Source organism: Empidonax traillii, unplaced genomic scaffold (genome assembly GCF_003031625.1).
Source record: "Empidonax traillii isolate 1590-97213 ecotype Southwest subspecies unplaced genomic scaffold, ASM303162v1 scaffold114:size1751661, whole genome shotgun sequence".
NCBI lineage: Eukaryota > Metazoa > Chordata > Aves > Passeriformes > Tyrannidae > Empidonax > Empidonax traillii.
The window spans coordinates 733,618-755,773 of NW_020955307.1; the positions used below are offsets into that span (position 1 = coordinate 733,618).

The window sequence follows — 22,156 nt, forward strand, 5'->3', positions numbered from 1 at the left end:
GATAACCCTGATGAATTCTGGACTACCTGCTATCTTAGGGGCACGTCTAGGTTTAAGAATGATTTGGATCACAGGCTGTAACATTTTCCAGACATTCAGATTGCAACTACTAAGCCAGCAATTTTATGCTTTCCTTTCCCTGACTCCAACGGTACCGCGATACAAGCAGCCAGATTTTCTTCTGCATTGTGTTTTTTATCCATTCAGCCAAAATTAACAGTCTTCTAGGGTAATGTATGCCAAGTGAATTTAAATCTTGTGGACTCAAATCGACCTAAAGTTGATGGATACATTCTTGCCTACTGCTGAAATCTACCAATTACACAGAACTATGGTAACTTACCATAGAAACATCTCATCTAATAGCACAGATGATGTTGAACTAACTAATTACATTATGGCACATAGACAATGAAAAACATAACGAAGATGACAGCACAGCAACAGCAGATGCTGCACAAAAGAAAAATTAGAAAAATATTGCTCTGCAAAATGTTCTCAGTTAAGGTTTCCTCTGTTAAAATTAATCACAAAAATTAGTGATGATCAGATTTCATAAAAAGATATGAACATTGTAATGCTATTTGGAAGATATCATTAAGCCATTTAAAACTCTGCTGCTTGAGAAGGTAATTCCCATTTTTTATATCACTATCAGTTTTAAGACTAGTAAACATTTTAGTGCCTATGGCAGAGTTTCTTGGTAGAGTATCTTTTCCAATAAGCAGAGGTCCTAATGGCTCTCCCAGAGTCTGAATTTGGTAGCTTCTAGCCATTACAGGCTTAGATAATTAGACAACTTAGATTTTATTTTAGCTTGGCATTTGCTCTATTCTTGTGCTCTTAGCTGTCAGAGAGCTAAAATATCAGTGATTGTTGATTATCTGTAGTATGCCTTATTACTTTATATATTTTAAATTGTACCAGATCCTACATAAAAAATCTAAAACTGCTGAGTATGTTTAAATGTAATATGTACATGGAGATTACATCCAGATGATATATTTCATAGGCCTATGCTAAAAATGATTTTTAACCACAACACTGGTCCTCTCCCTTCTTTCCCTCTGGAAGCTTTCCATGAGCTCCCAGTCCACTTTATGCAGACTCTGAACATATCCCAGTCTAGGGAGAAAGACAGAAATAGACTTTTCTCCTGCATTTAAATAATTCCTGGGGTGTCATTCAGATTTCAATATTTTATTTCCTATATATTTAGAAGCAAACCGTATCTACACTACCCTACGTCTTCCCAAATTAATTTTTCCGAGGCAGACAGTTTTTCTTTCCGTTTCAGATGGTTTCTGGGCTCACGGCTCGGTGGCCGGGCAGGCCGGGCTGCAGGGATGCGGGAAGCCCACAGGTGGCGATGTGGTTAAGGCACACCTGGGCTGCGACTCCCGGGCCGGGCGCACCCTGGCTGTCAGCGGGCGGGCTGCATTCCTGTGCCGGGACGCTTACTCTTTAGGAAGTGCTCCCGGGAAGAGTTCCGCGTACCTGTGCGGGGCACCGCGTCTGCGTCAGCCGCCGGCAGGAGCAGGTTTAAAACACTTTGTTGCCTCGGACATCGGGTGGACGCACGGGGTTCGTAGCTCAGTCCCGCTGCCATCACCACGGATTTGCCTGACACGGCGACGAACGTGCCCGCGGGCGGCGAGGCCGCCCAGCCCAGCCCTGCCCTGCCCGGCCCTGCTCTGCCCTGCCCTCCCCGCGGGGCAGCGCTGGCTGTGCCGCACTTCGAGCGGCCCGGGCGCTGCTGCCGTCCGGCCAGCGCTGCATTGGCTGCTGCTGACGTCAGCGCTCTGGAATCGAGAAACTCCTGTTATGAAGTTTTTCTGTCCTTTCACAGATCCGGGGAATGTGCCACCGATGGGGCTGCGCCGCCCCGGGCGGAGCGCGGCCGCGTGCGCGGGGTGACAGGGGCGCGTGTGTTCCCTGTGCCGGGCAGCGCCGGCCGCGGGGGGACAGCACCCGCACGGGGGTACACATTCCTGGGGTCTGCTCCAGCGATTCGGTGCTCTATCCTGTGTGCTGCGCTTAGGCCTCACAGACGTGCGTTTAATGTGTGATGTTTCTTTCACGGTTTTGAGTGTCCCCACCGACCATTACTTGTTCCGACTTGCCGTCAGCCCCAGGCTTCTCCCTGGGCTGTTGCCTTCCCTGCTGATGAGCCGTCCTGCCAACTGCGGCTGCTTAACCCTCCGAAACCTCCACAGGGGCGGCCCCAGCGGGCCGTGTCCGCCTGGGTCCCGCAGCTCAGCTCCCTCGGCTCGAGCGGGGAAACGTGTGACAGCCTGCGGCTCGGCACGGCCCCTCCGCCCCCGGGGCGAGCCGGACACGGCTCCGGCGACCTCTCCCAGCCCTGGCGCGGCACCCCAGGACGGGGTGCGGGCAGCGGGGGGCGCCACGAAGGCGGCGAGGAGCGGCTGCCGCGGCCGCGCCTCCCCTCGGCGCCTCCCCCCGGCCCGGCGGGGCCGCGGCAGCGAGGGAAGCGCCCAGCGCCCGGCAAGGGCTCCGAGGGACGCCACCGCCCGCGCGGAGCGGGCCTGCCCTCGGGGACAGCCGGGACGGCCTCTCGCCGCCAAGTTTCTCAACTGGTGGCCGGGAGGGCAGCGGGGCGGGGCGGACGGCGCCCTCACGGCCACGCGCCTTCGCTCAGTGCCCGGGCGGCGCGGCCAGAGCTGCCCACCTGACTCCCTCCTTCCTCTCCATTCCCCTCCTCCTCCTCGCCCCCTCCCTTCCTCTCCTCTTTTTTTTTTTTTTTTTTTTTTTTTTTTCCCTCCCCTTTCACTCATTCCTTTGTCTTCCCGGCGATTGGCAGGTTTTATTATTCCGCCTGAACAAGCCGGGGGCGGATTGGCTGCGGCGGGCTGACGGGGGCGCCGAGCCGGAGTGTAGTTGGGATTCTGCTCTGTCAGTAACACATGTGTGAGGGCAGCGGGCACACGCGCACCGTGCGGGCACACACGCACTCACACGGGCACGCTCGCACCCGCACCCTCACGCTCAGACGGGCAGAGGGGCCGCCCCTCGCCCTCCGCCAGCGCCGCCGCCGCCGGATCCCGGCAGCAGCTCCGCGCCCAGCTCCGCTCAAACTCGCCGGCTCCCGCCCGCTCCGCTGAGACGCCCCGGCGGGCCGCGGCCGGCCGGCTCCGCGCCGCGGGAGGCTCGGGAGCCGCCGCAGCCCGGAGAGGGGGCGGAGGTGGGGGGGCGGGGGGGGGAAGAGGCACAAAGTGAAGCCACATTGCCAAACTTGCCCGGCGATTGCAGCAGCGAGCGGCGGCGGCGCCCTGCGTGTGCGGCTCAGCGGCGGGGACCGAGCTCTGCAGCTCCCCTCCCGGGAAGCGGGAGCGGGAGGAAGGACCTGGGCAGACGCCTCTCATAGCAATATCTATATTTTTCCAGCCTGGGCTGCCCCTTGCCGGGCGGGGGGCTCTCTCCAGCGCTCCCGACAGCCGGCGAGAGGGCGAGAGCTGTGCTTGTTTCTTTGCAAGGAGACCTCTTCAGGCACCCCGAGCGGCGCTCCCCGGCCTTTTGCAATATAGAGGGGAAGCAGGTAAGAAGTGCCGTGTTTCCCATCGCTCCCCCGTGTTTCCCATCGTTCGTGTGCACGGTGCCCGCCGGGCGGGGGGGCGCGGAGCGGGACGCCCCGGGCATTGTCGCGGCCCCTCGTACAAAGCCTGGCGACGGCGGCCGCTGGAGCGCCTTTCCTTACCCCCCTTCCCAGCTACAGCCGGGAAAGGGCTCTGCTTGCCTCGGCTGTGAATGGAGGGGACAGGGAGGTGGGGGGGTTGGGCGCTGGGACACCCGCTTCGCCCGTAGTAAACACTGTTCTGAAACAGTGGCAGAAAAGATCAAAGTGAGCTCTCTATTTCTCTCCTCTCCGGTTCCCTTCCTGCCCCCCACACGGTCTTTTGTTTCAATCCAGGAGAAATTCGGTGAATCACCTAATTAAAACCAAGACATGAATTAAGCATCCATTTTTGTACTACAAATTGCCAGCTCTCCGCTTGTCCCTCCCTTGGTCTCCATTAAAAAAGCACCAGAGACGCTGTTAAAAGGGGGGGGGGGTATTTTGCCTCTAGCTTCCACCTCTGCTTTCTATTTCACTGACTCCTATCCCAGGACCTAAATTGCTTGGCTGTGTAATTACTAGAGTAAGCCTATTTAAGTTAAAAGCTTCCCCCCCTCAACTCTAAATGAAACTTGATGAGGGCCCGTCCTTAGTTATCAAGGGAGTCACTTTCTGGTCAGTCCTCTTGATTCATCTTTTTAGATTTAATCAGCATTAAGGTATTGCTTGTCCTTAAGAGCTTTAGCTTAATGGGGTTACTGGATGGTTTTCTCAGTGTAACGTTTCCCATTTTATATTTATACATATTTGCCTTCGACAAAGACGGGCTAAGGTGGTGGCATGGAGCCTTTTTCTTTCTTTTAAGATATCCGAAGTGATTTAAAGCGTAGGGAAACGGTTTAAAGACTTGGAGCAGGAAATGCAGATTCATTTAGGCTGTAGCTGGAAACTGTAACAAAAGGCAATTCCTTGAACAAATGCATCAGAAATCAATTTACATAAAGGTATACGATGCGTTCGGATAAATGCAATGCTAATGGCTTTTAGAGTGGTTTTCTTTCCAAAGTCTCGGGGTTTTTGTTACAGCTTAATTGGTGCAGTTCTCCTGGTTTATTGTGCGGTCACTGGACATACCTCCAGGTACTCTTTCTGAGGAAATGTGTGTTTAAATCGGCCTCAGTTCTCCTCCTGCAGCCGAGTTGGGCCAGTGGCAGGAAAAGTTCGTCCTCTCTGCTCTGGACGTATCAGTCTGACGGTCCTTAGCAGATAGCCAGATGCCTCGGCATGAGCACATACGGCTTACAAAGGACAAAGACAAAACATGCTGCTTAATTGGCAGTAAATAACTTGATCTTTTTATAGTATAAGTGACTAGAGGAACACCGGGAGTTTATTGGACTCTGGATTGAAGGCAACAAATTAATCGGTTTAGAGTAAGCTTTATGAATTGATTCCTATATTATCTCTCGGTTGTCCTGCTTGCATAAAGCATTTATTAGAAAGTGAAAAATGCCCTTTGTAGCAGTTTCGGGGGCGGCCAGAGTAACCGCAGCCAGAGTGGTGCACTTCATTACTCTGCTGCTTTCCTAGGGTCGGTAATTTTTTTTTTTTTTTAACAAAGCTTTAGCATTTAAACTGCTGATCAAGGGCAGATTAGCGAGACAAAAGTTGAGTATGTTTGTGTAGGAAGTTAACAGGCGTCCTAAAGTTCAGTGATCTATTATTCTGGCCAGTCTCCTCAGTCTGCAGTGTTTTCTCTGGGTGTTTTTAGGTCTCCGAAATAAAACTACAAAAAAATAAAATCTCGAGGTCTGGAGGGCCGGTCCCGAGCCCCTCGTTACCGCCCTGAGCCTGCGGAGCCTCTGCTAGACTGAAAAACCAGTTTCACAACTTTTTTCTTTCTCCCCCCACTCTTCACACACTTTCTTTTTTTTTTTTTTTCATAAGCAAAACAAACCCTGGGACTGTTCCTGACTTGTGAGCTGCAGCTGCACAAGCCCGGAGCGGGGGGGCGGCGGGGCGCGCTCGCTCTGCCCCCCGATCCCCTCCAGCTGCGCGGCCGCGCCCGGCCCGGCGCTGCCCCCGCAGGGCCCGCAGCGGCTCCGACCCCGCCGCTCCGGCCGGTGCCGTGCCGGCCCTGACCGCCCCCGCCCCTCTCTCCGCGCAGGCCATGGTGAACCCCGGCGGCAGCGCGCAGCCGCCCCCGGTCACGGCGGGCTCCCTCTCCTGGAAGAGGTGCGCCGGCTGCGGGGGGAAGATCGCCGACCGCTTCCTGCTCTACGCCATGGACAGCTACTGGCACAGCCGCTGCCTCAAGTGCTCCTGCTGCCAGGCCCAGCTGGGGGACATCGGCACCTCCTGCTACACCAAGAGCGGGATGATCCTCTGCAGAAACGACTACATCAGGTGAGGCGACTGCCGGGCTGCCGAGGGCCACTTTCCCCCCTTTCTTCCTGCCTTTTTCTCCATTTTTCCTTCCCCCACACCTTTATTTTTCGAGGTGGGTGTCCGCGGGGCAGAGGGGTGGGCTGGCTCAGGATCGCTCCTTCATTAGGAACGAGGAGACGTGCGGGTGCGGATGTTAGCGCCTAGCCCAGGGCGTAGTTGCTACTGCCAAGTGGAGGGAAGAGTTGCGGGGGGTGGGAGGCGGAACGACGACTGTAACTTTAAAGTGGTTTGTCAGCACAAAACAAGTCCTAACTAAAAATAAACAGCAATCAGAGAAGCTAAATTAATCTGCTTTGTTGTAGTGTTGAAGGAGAAGTGTGCATATCTGAACGGTAAATGTTAAAATCGTAGGGCTTAAATAAGGCTGTGGCAGAGGTGCTAAATAATGAAATGCCTGCCTTTAGTATCTGATTAATTATGATATTTACATAAGCACCTTTAAACTCCTTTGAGTGGAAACAGAATGACTCATTCTCTGTTCTCCTTGTGAAAGAGCTGATTAACCGTCAGTTGGAGGGCCACCGATTCTACTTATAGCAAAAACCAGTGGTATGATGTTTGTCTTCGCATTGTTACACAGAAGCTTTGAACTGGCATTTCTCTTTCAGTATAGAAAATGCAGGAGATAGGAGAGGAGGTATATGCTTGTGCCCTTTATTTCTTATCTCTTTCTCTTTTGAAGCTGTTTGCTTTAAATGCCACAGATTTGGGTAGGGGGAACTAAGCCTCACTAATCTCACATCTGTTGGGGTACAGTAAGATTATGCAGAGTATCCCTTCCAACAAGTTTCCAATATAATTAATAGAAAGAATTCATGAGGTCAGGTGCCTGTACGATCTTTTCAGGTGAACTCAAGCTACTTAAACTCATTAATTTAAAAGGAGGCATTTTGAAGGATTACACATTTAATTTGAGTAAATGGTTTGATAGACTGATGCACATGAATGCTTCAAGGAGGTGTTCTGTTTCAACATTCAGTAATTAAAAAAAACAACAAGAAAGCCCCATACCTTCCTGGCATCACAGAAATGCTTAGTTAAAACAAATTATGTTCTGTTTAAATGCTTCTGGCTTCTCATTTACAGTAAATGTCAAGAGTTATAACACCCAGGATTTCCCTTCTCCCTTTTGACCAAAAAGTTCCACTTTTTTTTTTTCCTTTCTGAAAAAAAAAAAAAACTTAAAAAACCTTACTAAAACCAGCCATCAAATGTTGCAAGTTTGCTTATGTTGTAAAACTTGACTTGTGTTTGAGAAGATGTGGACTGTGCTGAATGTACATATGCACAGAGACCTCCTTAGTCTAAGAGGACAGAGTTAAGACTTGGTTACTCTGATAGTGCAGTCTCTGACCTGGTACATGGCTGTGGCTTTGGGAAGTTAGGTAGATGAAACACGTCCCTTTGTATCTCTGAGGAATCGAAGCCTAAGCTTCACTAGTTTTGGGGGTATTTTTAGAGAGAAATCCTAAAAAATCAGCATGTGATGGGGGGTTAATGGTGCTTTTTGGTCATCATCCTAAGCAACAAGCCTAAGCCTGGCAGAACTGTAATTAAATAGAGCAGAACACTGTTAGGGAAAGAGTCTCGTTTGAAGTGGAAAAATTGACACTACTGTTAAGATGCACTGAATAGTACAGATTCATCACTCGACCAGCACCATCAAACAAACCCTCATGTCTGATTGCTACTAATTAAAAAGAGAAGATGCGTCCAGTGTATCCCAGAGGCAAGTTCAGGCAAGCTTATCGCAGTCCTCTGGTCTTGTGTTGCCAGAAATTAATACTCGTTTATTTTAATGTAGGCGATTATGAATAAGATGCTTTATCAGATGAGGGGTTTGAATTGATCTCCTTGTCCTATTGCCTGACTTCTCTTTAGATCTGTGTAATTTGACTTGCAAAAATAACTCTGACAAATGCTTGCTGAAACTTGAACTGGACACTGTACACTCAAGGTGGGGTAGGATGGTCTGGTCCTGCCAAGGCTGAGTTAACTTGGCGTTTTCTCGCTGGAAACGGACTTCGCAGGCTTTCTCCTGGGTCACGCTGGCATGAGCGAGGCCCTCAACCTTTCCTCGTTTGACATTTGCCTTCAGGTGTGAAGGCAGTGCCACCCATCTGACAGCGAGCCTCTGTTTTCCTTCTGTCATCCTTTCCCCATTTAGTTTTCCGTAGGGCTTTTGCAGTGGCACATTCTTTTCCCCAGGCAAGAGCCATGGGCACAGTTCTCAGTTGGAGATGTGGGGCTCACTGGACACGATTGACAAAATGAGAAAGAGGATTGATCGGCCCAGCAGGCGCCAGGTGAAAGGGACTTGACTCCTTCGGGCCAAGACACGGGGCCATTTATTAATGAGCTTTTTAACCGTCTGAAGCTGTATGTGGGGGTTTTTGTTGTTGTTTAAACAACACAACACTCCCCTTTCCCTCCTTCTCTGCTCCTCCCTCCCCTTCTCCCCCCGCCCCAGCTCCCAAAACCCGAACACAAATTGGCCGTACAGCTACAGCAGCAGCTTTCATTGAAGGCCAAGGTTCCTGGGAAAAGAGAGGGAGGCGAAAACCCCGGTCCGTTCCCCTCCCTCACGGCAAGCAGCGCGCTCAGGGAGGGGAGCGGAGTGCAGCCCTCCCAACCTTAAGATGCCAGATAAAGCAGCAGCGTGGCAGCGAATCCGCACAATTAAAACCTTTAATTAGTGTCTCCTCCATTTTCTCTTAGTTCTGATAGGTTTTATCTAATGAGATCTGGTCCCTGGCTTAGATCTGCTCGGAATGACGTGTCCGAAATGAATGAGAGCCGCGTCGCAAACAAAACATTTAATTAACAAAATTGGCCTCTAAGAGAGAGCAGGGAGTGGTGGGGAAGGGGGAGAGGGGGAGGCTGCCCGGGCGCCTCTTAAAGGGGCAGCGCCCGGCGCCCCTCCCCGGTTGCCCGCTCCGCGCAGCGCGGCGGGGGCGCAGCCCCGGGGGCGGGGGCGGCCGGGCCCGGCCGAGCCGCACCGAGGGCCGCGCAGGGGAGGGGAGGGGGCCGCCAGGCAGCCAGTTCATTTCCCTGGTAATCAGCGGCAAGCTGCTATATTCAGGGAATGCTGTCCCTTTAATTGAACAGGCTAGGTAATTAAATGGCACTTTTCCAATAGGACGTGCTAGGTAAATCTAATAGTTGGTTATTTAATATCACTTTGAAGTCTGCCCACTCAAGCACAATGACAGCACAGGAGCATGTGAACTATTAGCTAGGAAAAAAAAAAAAAAAACAGGATCTCAAAAATTAATTAAATCGCATGCAATTTAGGGGGAACGTTTATCTTGATTTGTCATAACAGAATTAATTCAAGGCCTCCAATTCACTTGGGGGCAGATCTGTTACTCTGAATTAACCAAGCGTAATTTGGCTGGTTTTTTTTTTTTTCCTCCTTTTTTTTTTTTTCTTCCCCTTCTCTAATGCAGCACTTGCCATTATGCACAGCCCCCCTTTTAAGTATCAATAGCTTCTGGTGCTTTTAAGGTGCTTGGTCTCTAGTTATTCTGAAGTACCTTTAATGGACTTGGCTTCAGGCGTAATTTCTGTGTTGCCTTTCTTTGTTACATTTATTATAGCTGGTGCAGAATTTAGATTAAATGCAGGGAATGTACAGAAACACCGATTGCTTCTGGATCAGTAGGTCTGGATGTGCATTTCTCTTTGCTAGGGCTTGGATATATGTTTATGGGCACAAATGTGCACCATGTCGTGCAAGAAGCGGAGCGCTTAAATCTGTCTCCAGGATTTTGGAAAGCACTGGAACCTTATTTTGCTAGTACAAGTTGCTAGAGATGTGTTTCTGCTGATGCTGAATTTTGAACAGCAAGACGGGAAACTGGGCTGAAAAGGTTTCTTGCTGCCTTCATTCCCACTCTTGTACAGAAAGTTCTGAAAAAAACCCACCCAAAAAATCCCCACCAACCAAAAAAACAAGGATCATTTCTGTGTTTGGGGGTGTGGGGAATGCTGTGTTGGAACCACACAGTAGTTAATTTAAGGTGGCTCAGTAAAATGCTGCTAAGTGTAGAAGAGCTGCCTTGTCCGTACAGGGAACCTCTTGATGTTTGTGATTGATTGCATTGCCCAAATGTTGAAATATTAATGACCTTCTTGGACTGAGGACCCAAAGAGGAAACTGAAACCAATTCTGTCATCACAATTAAAGAGTCCCCTGGCTTTAATTAGCCTGACCTGGGGTATCTCTACCTATTGCTGCAGTTAAAGAGAAAAGAGCCCATTAAAGTCCAGTCTGAGACCGATAGCTACTTAATTGAGCACCTAAAGCCTCAAGCCTTTTAAATCAAATACTGTCCTGGACAGTCCCCCTGGTTAGATAATTAGCTCTCCAGCCTCCCAGAAACCATGTGAAACAACTTTTTCAGTAAAGAATAGTTACTGTGGAAGACTTACTTTAGTGGTAAGGAGGAATAACAATTTTTTAAAAGATAAAACCTTTTTCCTGTTAATGGTGTTACAGAATAAAACCATTCATAAGAGAAGGAAAAAATAAGCTTAATTTTCCTGTTAAATAATACAAAGAAGTAGAAAGGTGTTCTGAGTTTGTAAGTAATTTTTAGGACTTAGCAGAATATTCAGCTGAAGTGGCTTCCCCAACCAGAATTGTTCTGGAAACATGCCTGGGGAAAACCTAGGATGTGCGGAAAGCCTCTGGATTAGTTCGACTCTGTTTATTAGAATTCACAGACATTCAACCACTTTTAGTTCAGAGAGAATAGTATAACAATGAATGCTTAATGAAGAGTAGTAGTGCAATGAGATCAGCATTCCAAAAGCTGTGTTTGCAGTTGGGTGGTGCAGTTGTGCAGGGGGGTTGTGGGAGACCGTTCACCAGGCTCTGATTCTCTGGACAACTAACATGGTCTGTCCATCTTCGCCTGTCTTCCTCCGCCCTAGCCAGCAGTGCCCTGGGTACCCTCTTACGGTAGATTTTTGTATCTTTGTTCTAGAAATGTAACAGTGTCTTGCTGCCTCCTCTTGAAGCCTTTCCAGTGCACTTTTTCTAGTGCCAACTTGGTTACCAGTAACAATGAAGGAAGAAAAACGCATATTGCAAAGCTTTGGAAGTAACCTTGATACATCATGTAACTACTCAGAACTGGTCCGGGTTTGGAAGATGCCCTAATAAAGGACCTTTAGTTTCCAGACAGTTTAGTCCCTTTGGCGGGAGGTCCTGACAATGTATTAGTTCAGCTTTCCCTTTGTAACCACTGTGATTCTGCAAGAACGTGTCAATGTGTCGTGGATCTCAGACTAATTAGTTTTGAAATGGAGTTTTGATTGAACTCTTCAAATCGATTCTGCTGCAAAATTTGTTTCTCAGCTTCCTATTAAAAGCCATCTTAAGGGGCAGTTTTACTACTCTCTCTGTCGTTCAGTCGATACATTTAATAACAACTTACAGGCTATTTTCAATAAAGTGGCGACAGCAAATTAGTAGTTTGAACATGACAAGCCTCCTCTGCAAGCTCAGATTCTGAAAATTCAAAGCAATTATTTTTATACAGAGGCACACTGCAATCATTCAGATTACGGGTATTCTGTTGTAATGTGTGTCCTAGGCTGACACAAACAGAATTTTATGACTTTATTTGGACAGGAAGGAGATGCAAATATTAATATTTATTATGACACCAATACACTAATTTGTAAATCCTATTACTATGTTTTCCATCGTGCAGAAAAGTGGGTCTGTGACCCTGCCAGCTAGTTCAGTTTCCTTTTTTACTGTGAAATGAATTGTGGTAGTCTTTATAAATATTTGTGTCTATTAGAGACTCGCACAAAAGCAAATAAAGGTTTTTCTAATTCTAGCTAACGCAGCCTGTAAAAGTAGAACTCAATAATCATTATTGTATTATGTTTTGAATCGATGCGTTGTGCCTTTAAATGGATTTGAAGAATTATGTATATATTTTTCTTCACCACTCTTCTGCCTATTCCCCCTTCCCCCCACTGCGTGTGCCCCCCCCAATGGCAGATGTTGTGGTCTCATTTGATTGCATAGGAAAACTGCAGTGATACAGCAAACACCCAGAGAGATATGATGACAAATGGGTCCAGATCCCGGTAAATTACTTTCTGCTCAAATCGAAATTTCATTCAGTTTGTTGCTAGCAGAGATGAAGTAATCTAAATTGTGGACTCAGGAGCAGATAGAGGGAAGTTGGAGCAAGCATTTCATTATCAAGAGAGAGAGAAGGTTAGGATGAAAGAGATGAGCAGAGGCAAATCTAAAGTGTTGACACCATGATTGAAAAGGTTAACCCATACACATTATATATCAACCTGGATAGCAGAGAGTTTCTAATGGAAACTCTGCACTGATGGAGGTTTACTGGAGTTTCAATACACTGAGCATGATGTCTTCTTAGATATACAATCAAATCCTCTTAACCCTTTTGATGACTCATATCTCAAGATATGATTAAAGTACAAAAGAGTTCTTCATATAATTTCAAGGACACAATGCATTTAAACTCCAGTCATGAATTGTATCTTTTTTTTTTATGATGAACCCAGTAATCTGATAAAATGTGTGTAGTACAGAATTGTTTGTGTTTCTAGAGGTGTAAGTCAATATTTCTGATTAAATCCTGTGTAACCACGTCCAGGGTAGGGTGAAGCTACCAGTTGTTACACAAAAATATACTTTTTCATATTATGACATGTAAGCAGGTTTGAAGACGAGGGTCAGAAGTCTAAAATAGTTGTGTAATAAACCATGGCAGTGATGTGCAAAAATGCTGAGAGTCTTCTGTGTATTAAATTATTCACGATCATCACCTCTGTTTCAGGTTATTTGGAAACAGTGGTGCTTGCAGTGCCTGTGGACAGTCCATTCCTGCTAGTGAGCTGGTCATGAGGGCACAAGGCAACGTCTATCATCTTAAGGTGAGGGGTTTTGCTGTATATTTTTTTTAGTAGTTGATTAGTACTGCCCCGCTTCTTTAGTGTAAAATCAACATCTGCTTATGAATGAAATGCAAAACAATAACTAGAAATATGAGTATCTATTATAAAGCTTCCCTTAGTGTCTAGCTTTGTTCCCTCATAATCGGTAAAACTATACTTGAGTTATGTACTGCATAGTCCCAACAGGTAAGACTAATGCCATATTTGGAGAACTAGAAACCAAGCAGCTCCATATCTCAACTGTACTTGCAGTCTCTGAAGTGTAATTTTCAAACCTGCAGCATACTTAATTTGTGCTGTAGTTTCACTTGCTGTCTCTTTCCTTTTTCAGTGTTTTACATGCTCTACCTGCCGGAATCGCCTGGTCCCCGGAGATCGGTTTCACTACATCAATGGCAGTTTATTTTGTGAACATGATAGACCTACAGCTCTCATCAATGGCCATTTGAATTCACTTCAGAGTAATCCACTACTGCCAGACCAGAAGGTGAATACTCCACAATTACTAATAAGCTTTCTTAGAACTAAATGAAGATCAATTTCTTTTCATTCTAATAGTGGACATTCCCCACCCCTGCAAGGAGACCTTTAAGTAGCTGAACTTGCCTTAAGTTATTTAGGCACAGGGTGTGGGGAGAAAATACTAACCTTTTAAATATGGCATATAGGGTGAGTCAATTTATTTTGGTTTGTGCACGTGCACCTGTACAGCTGTTGAACTCCTTATGTACAAAGCGAAATGGAGAGCGTACATTAATACGAACTCCTAAGAAAGAGAAGTATTTTATTTTATAATCTTGAAATTAAGGGCTACAAGAGAGCAGGTTTCTGAGGGAGGAAAATTAGATCCTTTAATGTGGAAATAAATATCTTGTAAAGAGAAGGTTCCTGGACTAAACCAATGTATTTTACCTAATTACTAAGATTTTAGTTGAGGAAGCATGCTGGGATACTCTTTCAGAAGTATTTTCTTGTCTGGTTTGTATGTCATAACTCAGATTTAAAAATCAAAATGCTATTTTCTTACCGCTCCATAACACTAATAGCTCAACTAGAGATTGTATATCTCTGTGGTTGATAGCTCTTGGTTTCTAGCTAAATGAGTAAATAATGGCTGTACAAATCATATAGCGAAGAAGAAGAAAAAAATTTCTGATCAACAGTTGTCTTGTAACTCTGAAACTAGATAGTTTTAGATCTATTTTAATCTCCTTAATAAGTCCTAAAGCTATGCAAGTGAGTGCATTTTGATAACTGCTGTGCCTAATTTGTAACAATTACTGTCAACCTTGAGTTAAGAGACTGTTCATTCCACCCTGGTCCAGAAAAGAGTGGATGTATGACTCTTGCACATAATTTTATTCACATCATATTTCATACTGATTATGTATTGATGACATTGATTCATTTACTCTTTACAGCGCCACTTGCATGGATATTAAATCTTATTGACCACAGATGAATTTTAATTTCAGATTGGTGATAGATTTTTCCATCAGCTCTGATAGTATATTTGACTTTTTCATCATTAACCCAGGCAATCACACAGCACTGAGTTATTGCAATGAAACAAAAAGTGCACACTTCAGTTGGTAATTCTTTATAGATTTACAATAGGAACTTCATTAATGTCTGTAAGGATCACAAAAAATAACATTTATCTGCAAGTAGGAATTTGGAAGATTAAAAAAAAACTAGGACAAATGCTAGGCTGATCTATTCTTTAGTATACAGTATATTTTTTGTAGTGCTTGTAGTCAGTGGAAAAATATGTCTGAGAAAACAGAAACTGTTCTTTAAGTTACGCGATTTTTTTTGTTATGTTGCTACATTTCAATATCTGCGTTTGCTTTGTTTTCTGTGCATAAATTTACTGATTAATTTTAAGTATTCTTTCAAATCTTATACAGTGAATGTAATTATATCAAAATGAAACGTGGACCTTTTTTGTTTACTTAATTTGTCAATCGAGGTGATGAGAGAGTTGAGTACAAAAATGCTATATAGTTAGGCAGAACAAAGATAATTAAGATTGGAGGAGAATGTGCAGCCTCTTCTCAAGGAAGTACAAATACAGTTAAAGATTCATAGATTTATACTGTTGTGAATTTTAATGAAACAAATCTGTAATATAGACTAGCTAGCAGTGATTCTGTTAAATGAATATTTATAGGTATCCCATTTCAAAATATAGGTAAAACCATTCATCTTTATACACTGCAGTAAAAGGTTTGCCATTCTGAGAGTGGTTTATCCACTTGTCTTCTACGAATGTAAAGTTTAATGTAACTTCAAATAGGTGTCTAAATTGTCATTTAGTTTTATCAGTTTCTTACTATGCCTTAGCAAAACATAAAAATGATTTAGTTGCAATAAAAGCTGTAGACATGATGAGGAACATAGAACATGGAAAAGAGAAGTGAAACTGGACTGGGCTTGCAGAGCTAAATGCAGAGAAGATAGTGAGAACGGCTTTTTATTAGTTCCTGTCACCGCCTGTTAACGGCGATGCTGCAGTCACTGCTGAGGCAGATGAGCAGGTATTAGCGGGAAGATTGAGGGGAGAAATTATCGTTTGACTTTTTTTTTTTTTTTTTTTTTAATAATACAATCTCTCTATAAATTGGTCAAAGTTCTCCTATTGGTTTTCATAGGAAATTGCAGAGCAACCAAGCCCCAGAAAACTAAAATATAGCTAAGGAGACAAGTGATAATTCATGGATTTGTCAGGTTTCTAGAACTTTGGAAGCTACAGGGGCAGGTGCCAGAAGAGTTATGCTTTGTATTTTGCTTTTTTAACAGTCTAAAGGTTATAACATCAGAGATGTTTTGCAGCAAGCTGCATGTTTTAGGGCCACTGATTAAAAATGTTCTTCTACTGTAACAGAATTGGCTGTAACAGATACTTTTTATTAAGCATTAAAGATCAATTCAGCCTCCTAGTTATTTTAGCAGTAGAGATTATAGGTATAGCAGAATATCCACAGGTTTTTTATTTAACCAAAAAAATTGAGACATACTCCCAGCATTAAAACACATTTTCATTGCACATGTAAAGGTGAGAGTTATGAACTTACTATTGTCTTAATACAATTTACAGGTGACTGGTGCAGGCAGAAAGGGTTCCGTGGCCTAACTTGGTTTAAAAACTTGCTCTTCTTTTTAAGGAGGCAAATGCCTTGATGTTGGCCATTCCCACCTTTTGCCTCCCTGAGGCAATTCACACATTATATTAGAACTTCCCATTACTTGCCACTTAGTTTGGAAAAAACCCTGTTTTCTCTAAACTTGGTACTGCTTGCCTGAAGGGTGCAAACTTGGTTTGTGATGTCCTGTGTGCTGTTTCATTTGAAGGGGCTGTATTGCCAAGAATTCTCTATGCATTTTTTGGTACTCGTAGTATTCCTCTAGAATTTCGTATTTGCATCAGTATTACCACCTACTAAAAGCGTAAATTTTCCACCAGTAGGCAATGTTCATAACAAATGCTTGCCTTCAGCTTCTGTACTTTTAAATAAAGTATGAGTTATATTACATCTCTTTGAGAAGATCTTAAAAATCTCCTAGTTTACATATCACTCAACAATTCCCTTGTAGTTACATAATTGGTGTTGTCTGTGTCCATAGTAGAAGATATTTGATGCTCATTTATTAAATATGCTTGCTGGCTGCTCCCTAATCTTTGTTCTGGACAGACAAATTACCTTTCTCACACTGAGCTTCAGCTCTGGGGAATTAAACCTCCAAGCCTCTACTACTTTAATTAGCTTGAAAGTGGGGGGTTGCAGTTACTAATAGACCTCAGGCTTTTAGTAACTTAGAGAAAGGGTGAAAAAAGAACTTCCTTGGAAGCGCAAAATGTCATTTAAAAGCCATAAAAATCTAATATATATTATTTCATTTTGGTAATTGCAAACAGATTGTATTTGAAGACTATGGATGATCATTTCTATTTTACCCATGAAAGTTTAGATTTTTATTGAGTTAGACACTTTTAATTATCACAATTCATTAACACCAGTGTGAAAGCACATGTTTGACTTCATATATTAAAATGTTTATGTAACATTAACTAACGTACCAGATGAGGAGTTTAAATGGGGGGGGGGGAATCCTGAAATATCTATATTTAGCTCTTGTGCAATGCAGCATATTAGCCAAAGTTGCCTTGGGAGGATATTGGCTGTACTTTGTATTTGCTTTACACACTATTTCTTCCAATTATAAGATCATATTACTTGCTTCTTCAAAGGCATTGCATAATGGTTCTTCCCTTTTAAAGGAGGCCCAGAAAAACCACCTTATTCACTGTACCTTATGTTACCAGAAAGTACACTTTTTTCTTGTTGTAGACACTTCTTTTTTTTTTCCCCGTCTGCTTTTTTTAGTAGTGAAACTGTGGAAAATGTTTGCTTTTTGCTATTTGAAGTTGAAACATTAGCAGTGTGAATGGGTAGTGTAGAAAGCCTTAATCAAGTCACAGTTGGGGAGTAGTCTAATAAAAAAGAGATTAGTGAATAAGGAAAAGATAGAAGCAGTCATGTTGTAGTTTCCTATCTCAAATTTAGCTAAGATACCCATTTTTATTTCTTACAGGTCTGCTAAAAGGTCAGAGTAATGCAGAATGCGTGCCTTCATCTCAAATTTTGTTCATCACAGATGGATCCCATGTCTCCAAGTAGACAAGTCACCTTTGTAGCTAGCATCAATGCCAGCTCCATACCATTGCACCTTCTTTATTCTTGATTGCCCTTCCCACATTTATTGGTGTATTAAAATGACTGAATATGAACATTAAGGACTCCATGAACCTGGGCTAATGGGAGACTGTAGAGAAAATGAAAAAAGATCCACCGGAGGACATCTTTGGGGGGGGCGGGTGGGGAAGATGACTAATGAAGCTAATTAAAAGAAGCATTGAAATCTGCTTTCTACCCTCATTAACAATTAGCAGGGCACTGGCCAGTTTGTACCCTGTGTTTTACCTTAACAACATTCTATTTGCTCTTTGTATATTTAAGTGTTGTAAGGAAATGTGTTTCAATCAAACTGAACATGAGATAAAAGATGTGGCTTTTGTGATATTCTATCACAAACACTTTTATTGTATCTCTGTAAAATACAATGTATGTATGCATGTAAGTGTTTTTGTCCTAATGTTGCTACTTCCCATGGCAAAAAAAAAAAAAAGAAAAAAAAAAAAGAAAAAAAAGTCAGGCTCATAGCAGCTACTGTGTAGAAATTTTCACCTACTTCTAATTTGCTGAATGAAGAAAAATCTTTTATTTGTGATATTTTCAGAGACATTTGCTCTAGTATGGTGTATTTAAATAATAAAAAGTAAAACAAACAAAACTGAATTGAGTACGGGTTTTAGAAGCTTTGCCTTTTTTTTTTCCAGTTTTTAAATTACATTCAAAACATTATTCCGCAACTCTGTCTTACATAGTTGTTACCTTAATTGTCAATTACCTTTAAAAGTAGCTTTTTGGTTTTGTTTTGTTTCTTTTTTCTTATGCCAGTAAAGAATACGTTAAACTACTTGACCATGTTACTTTTGGCAAGGATGCAGAGCACTACTTCAAAATTATTTTTCATGGAGATTCTTAATTCTGGTGACAGCAAGTACATTGTAGTTCACATTGCAGTGAGTTCAGTACACACATGGGTACTGTGGTATCTTTCTAATAATTTCCTCCCTTCAGAATCACGTGTGTTAAGGCTGTGCATGTGTCTCTGAGCTTGCAAGCATGAGAGGGTATGTATATGCCATAGGAGGCCAAAAAAATTAAAACCAGAGAAAGGTTTGTACCTCATGCTGAGCACTAGAATTGAGTATTCATAAAAAGGAATACAATAGCTATTCTGATCTGAACGACGTAAAGTTGTGTTTGCTGTGGTAAGAGATTTAACTTCGCAACACCGATAATCTTAAGGAAAGAAAAATGTTTCCTGGGATATTTCTGAGAACTGGCTGATCTCAAATATGATCTGTTCTCTGAAAGCAAACAAACAAAAACCACCTCCCCACAAAGCAACGGAGCCACCTCTAATCTTAGAAAGGGAACAACTTCATTTTTTGCCTTTTTCCCATCAGCTGCTTGGTGGTAGAGCTGTGCAAAATAATTTTGAGGAAAAAAAAAAATCTGACATTTCGTGTTTTTAGCAAGAATCTTAACATGGATCTATGGCTGTGCATTATATGCCTTCAGTCAGGAAACTGCAAGCACCAAATGTGCCTCTGCTGCAATTAATAGTAAATCAATATTAACAACTACTCTACTTTTATAGGAAACTAATACAGTTGGAACACATCATTATGTTATCTTTTTTAATTCTGTTTTTGAGAAGATGTTCTCTGATCAGCATGCTTGGTTACGGAGTGAGCGTGAATTATTTTTGTTGTGATGCCGATACACAAAAAATCTGATTTATAGATTTGTCTGTCTAAACAACTGACAGCAGATGTTTTTGTTTCAAATTCTACTTCATGGCCTCTAGTATGTTGATGGGCAGCTGAACTTCTTTTAACACTTCAGTGCTTGAGGAAGAAGCACTGTTTCAGAGAACAGAAAATGCAGTAATGTACAGTATCAGTACAGACAAAGAGTACTTGCATAACATATAAAGCACAGCATAAATGACTGACTTTTTTTTAATTAAATGCACCTAATGTGTATTTTAAATAAGTTTTTAAGCTTTTTGATCTGGCATTAAAGTCTTTAGGTAGTCCTGTAAATTGTGCTGCTTCAATATCTTTGAAAAGACAGTTGAAGTCACATGAATATAAAATTCAAGCATTAGTGAGACTGTAGACATCTTTTTCTATTCTTTCACTGTAAGCACTCAAGGTACAGTGTTTAAATCTAACATGTACAGATTTTTGGTTGTCCAATATAACCTAGAAGTGCTAAGAAGATAGCTAATAACTTCTAGTAAGTAATGTAGTATTGCATTTAGTGATGTAGAGGTTGAAGTTCGTTAACAGCTTTAAATAAACTATTATATGACTCATTTGTAAAGCACAGCTACCTATTTAATAGCTTACTTTAAAAGCATTTCTTAAGTTGCAGACCTATAAGATTACAAATGTCACTCATGTTAGCATAATCCACATGCAAGTGATGAAGCCTTTGCTTTGATGTGCTAAATTGGAGGAGGACTAATGGAGCTATGAATATACAATAGAACATATTTAAGTAGTATTCTTGCTTTAGGTAAAACACTTTCTTGAAACCAGAGGCATTTCAGACAATAAAACAGGCTCTAATGGGGATGGTAGGTGTGGAGAGAAGGCTACTGGAAACACTTAGATTTGTTCTCATATGAAAAATCACTTTTTTTTAAGTAGATCTGTAAAGAAAAAACACGTACTTGTTCACCTTTTATCACTTATATTTGCTGCACTGAGGCTGAAATACACCCTCTGCATTTAGTGCTGCTGAAAAGTCATACAAATAATCATTTAGCAAGAGCTTCTCTTTCAAAAATGAATGTTAAAAAAAGAATTAGAGGGAATACTACTAATCTGAAATCATCCTCCTGAACCTGGATAAAATGCTCTGTCTATACTGCATCTAAACGTCTCAATCATATAAATTGTCACTCTTATTAATGAAACAATTTTGTAAAAAGATTGCCCTCTAAATGGGTTTAATGTTTTTACCTATCCAGCTGTCTAGTTATGAGATTTACGCATCCTGGCAGGCAGTGGGACATTAAGCCTTTCCAAACCAAATTCTGTTTGCAACAAGATACTGTCTTTTCAGTCCTACATGATTTATCTTTAAATATTTTAACAGGTTATGCAGTATCTTATGAAATATAAAATGAGAATGTCTTACCAAAATGAAGCCTAGGAAATTAAGTCACATCTTTAGAATATTAACCACACTGAGTTTGTCTCCCTTTTTTCCTGTTAGTTAACCCTGATAAAATTTGCATCATCTAATATTGAGGTAAATACTAAAAAAAAAAAAAAAACCCAAAAAAAACCCAAAAATTCAACTCAGATACTGGCATAGTATGCCTTGCTATCAAGGGGGTTGAGTCACTGTCCATTAAAAAGTTTTAAGGAAAGACTGGATGTTGCACTCAGTGCCATGGTCTAGTTGCCATGGTGGTGATTGTAGGTCATAGGTTGGATTTGATGATCTCAGAAGTCTTTTCTAACCTGATTCTGTGATTTCAAAATGTAAATTTAAATTTTTTATCTAATTATTTGGCTGGCAGTTGTATGTCAAGTGTGAGGCTTTTTGCAAAGATCTACATTCTGAACAGCTCTATTAAAATAACAGATAAAATTGAGATTAGGACATTTTATGAATATAATTTTTTTTAAGTGTTATGTTTATTCAGTGTGAAATTATGTGTTCTGGGTCTGATGGCACTGCCTGAGCCTTCCGTATGTGCAGTACCAGGTAACCTTTGTTGCTGCTTGTTACTGTTACTACCAGGTGGATGCCTGTTGTCAGTCCAGCTAAGCCACAGACAAGCTTATTGCAATTAAATAGCAATTTGTTTCTATGAAACTGCAATTAAAGTATTACTGATCAGCCATTTTAGATTGGCAGTGCTTTGACTGCATGTTAAACAGCGAGGAGCTCTCGATTCATTTCTGCAGTGAGTGGCGAGTAACAGTGGAGTGTTTCACGCTCACCTATGTCCCTTGTCAAGCTGCAAGTATGAGTCCTTTGTGAAGCGCTCTGATCTCATCACGAACACGCTGAGAGCAATGACAAGTCAGGGCTGATCTCTGTAAGTTGAACTTGCAACTTACAGGACCCGAAGTTATTACTGTTTCTGTTCCTGTATGAGCAGGGATGTGTACGCTTCCTACGGGGGATGTTTTCAACTTCAGATTGATTCTGTTGAGAATGGACGGCAAGTTGTGGGCCGCAAGCCAATAACGTACTGCAGGTCCTGACTTGTTAGAGCTGTGTAAACAGGACTACTGTAGCTCCTTAATCACAACTAATAAAAGACTAGAAGAAAGCAATCAATTACCTTATAAGTTTGGTGGGGTTTGTTTTTTAATAAAAAGCAAAAGTTTAGCTGACACGGCGATTATTTTGACACTTGTACAACAGATGAGACAGTTCACAGCAATCCCATCGGCTTACCTGTGTGTGCTGGGGTCTGCTGGTGACTGTTTGCCAGTGACATTCCTGGGAAGCC

At 42.9% G+C, this 22,156-nt stretch overlaps 1 protein-coding gene across 1 annotated transcript; it reads left to right on the forward strand.

The window, feature by feature from the left end:
* Positions 1-2,784: 2,784 nt before the first annotated feature.
* On the forward strand, positions 2,785-21,294 carry LMO4 (LIM domain only 4). Its single transcript, XM_027882898.1, has 5 exons — positions 2,785-3,556; positions 5,742-5,980; positions 12,862-12,958; positions 13,311-13,466; positions 17,576-21,294. Exons 2-5 carry the CDS (start codon positions 5,745-5,747, stop codon positions 17,582-17,584), a joined length of 498 nt encoding a protein of 165 aa, XP_027738699.1. The 5' UTR covers positions 2,785-3,556; positions 5,742-5,744; the 3' UTR covers positions 17,585-21,294.
* Positions 21,295-22,156: the final 862 nt, after the last annotated feature.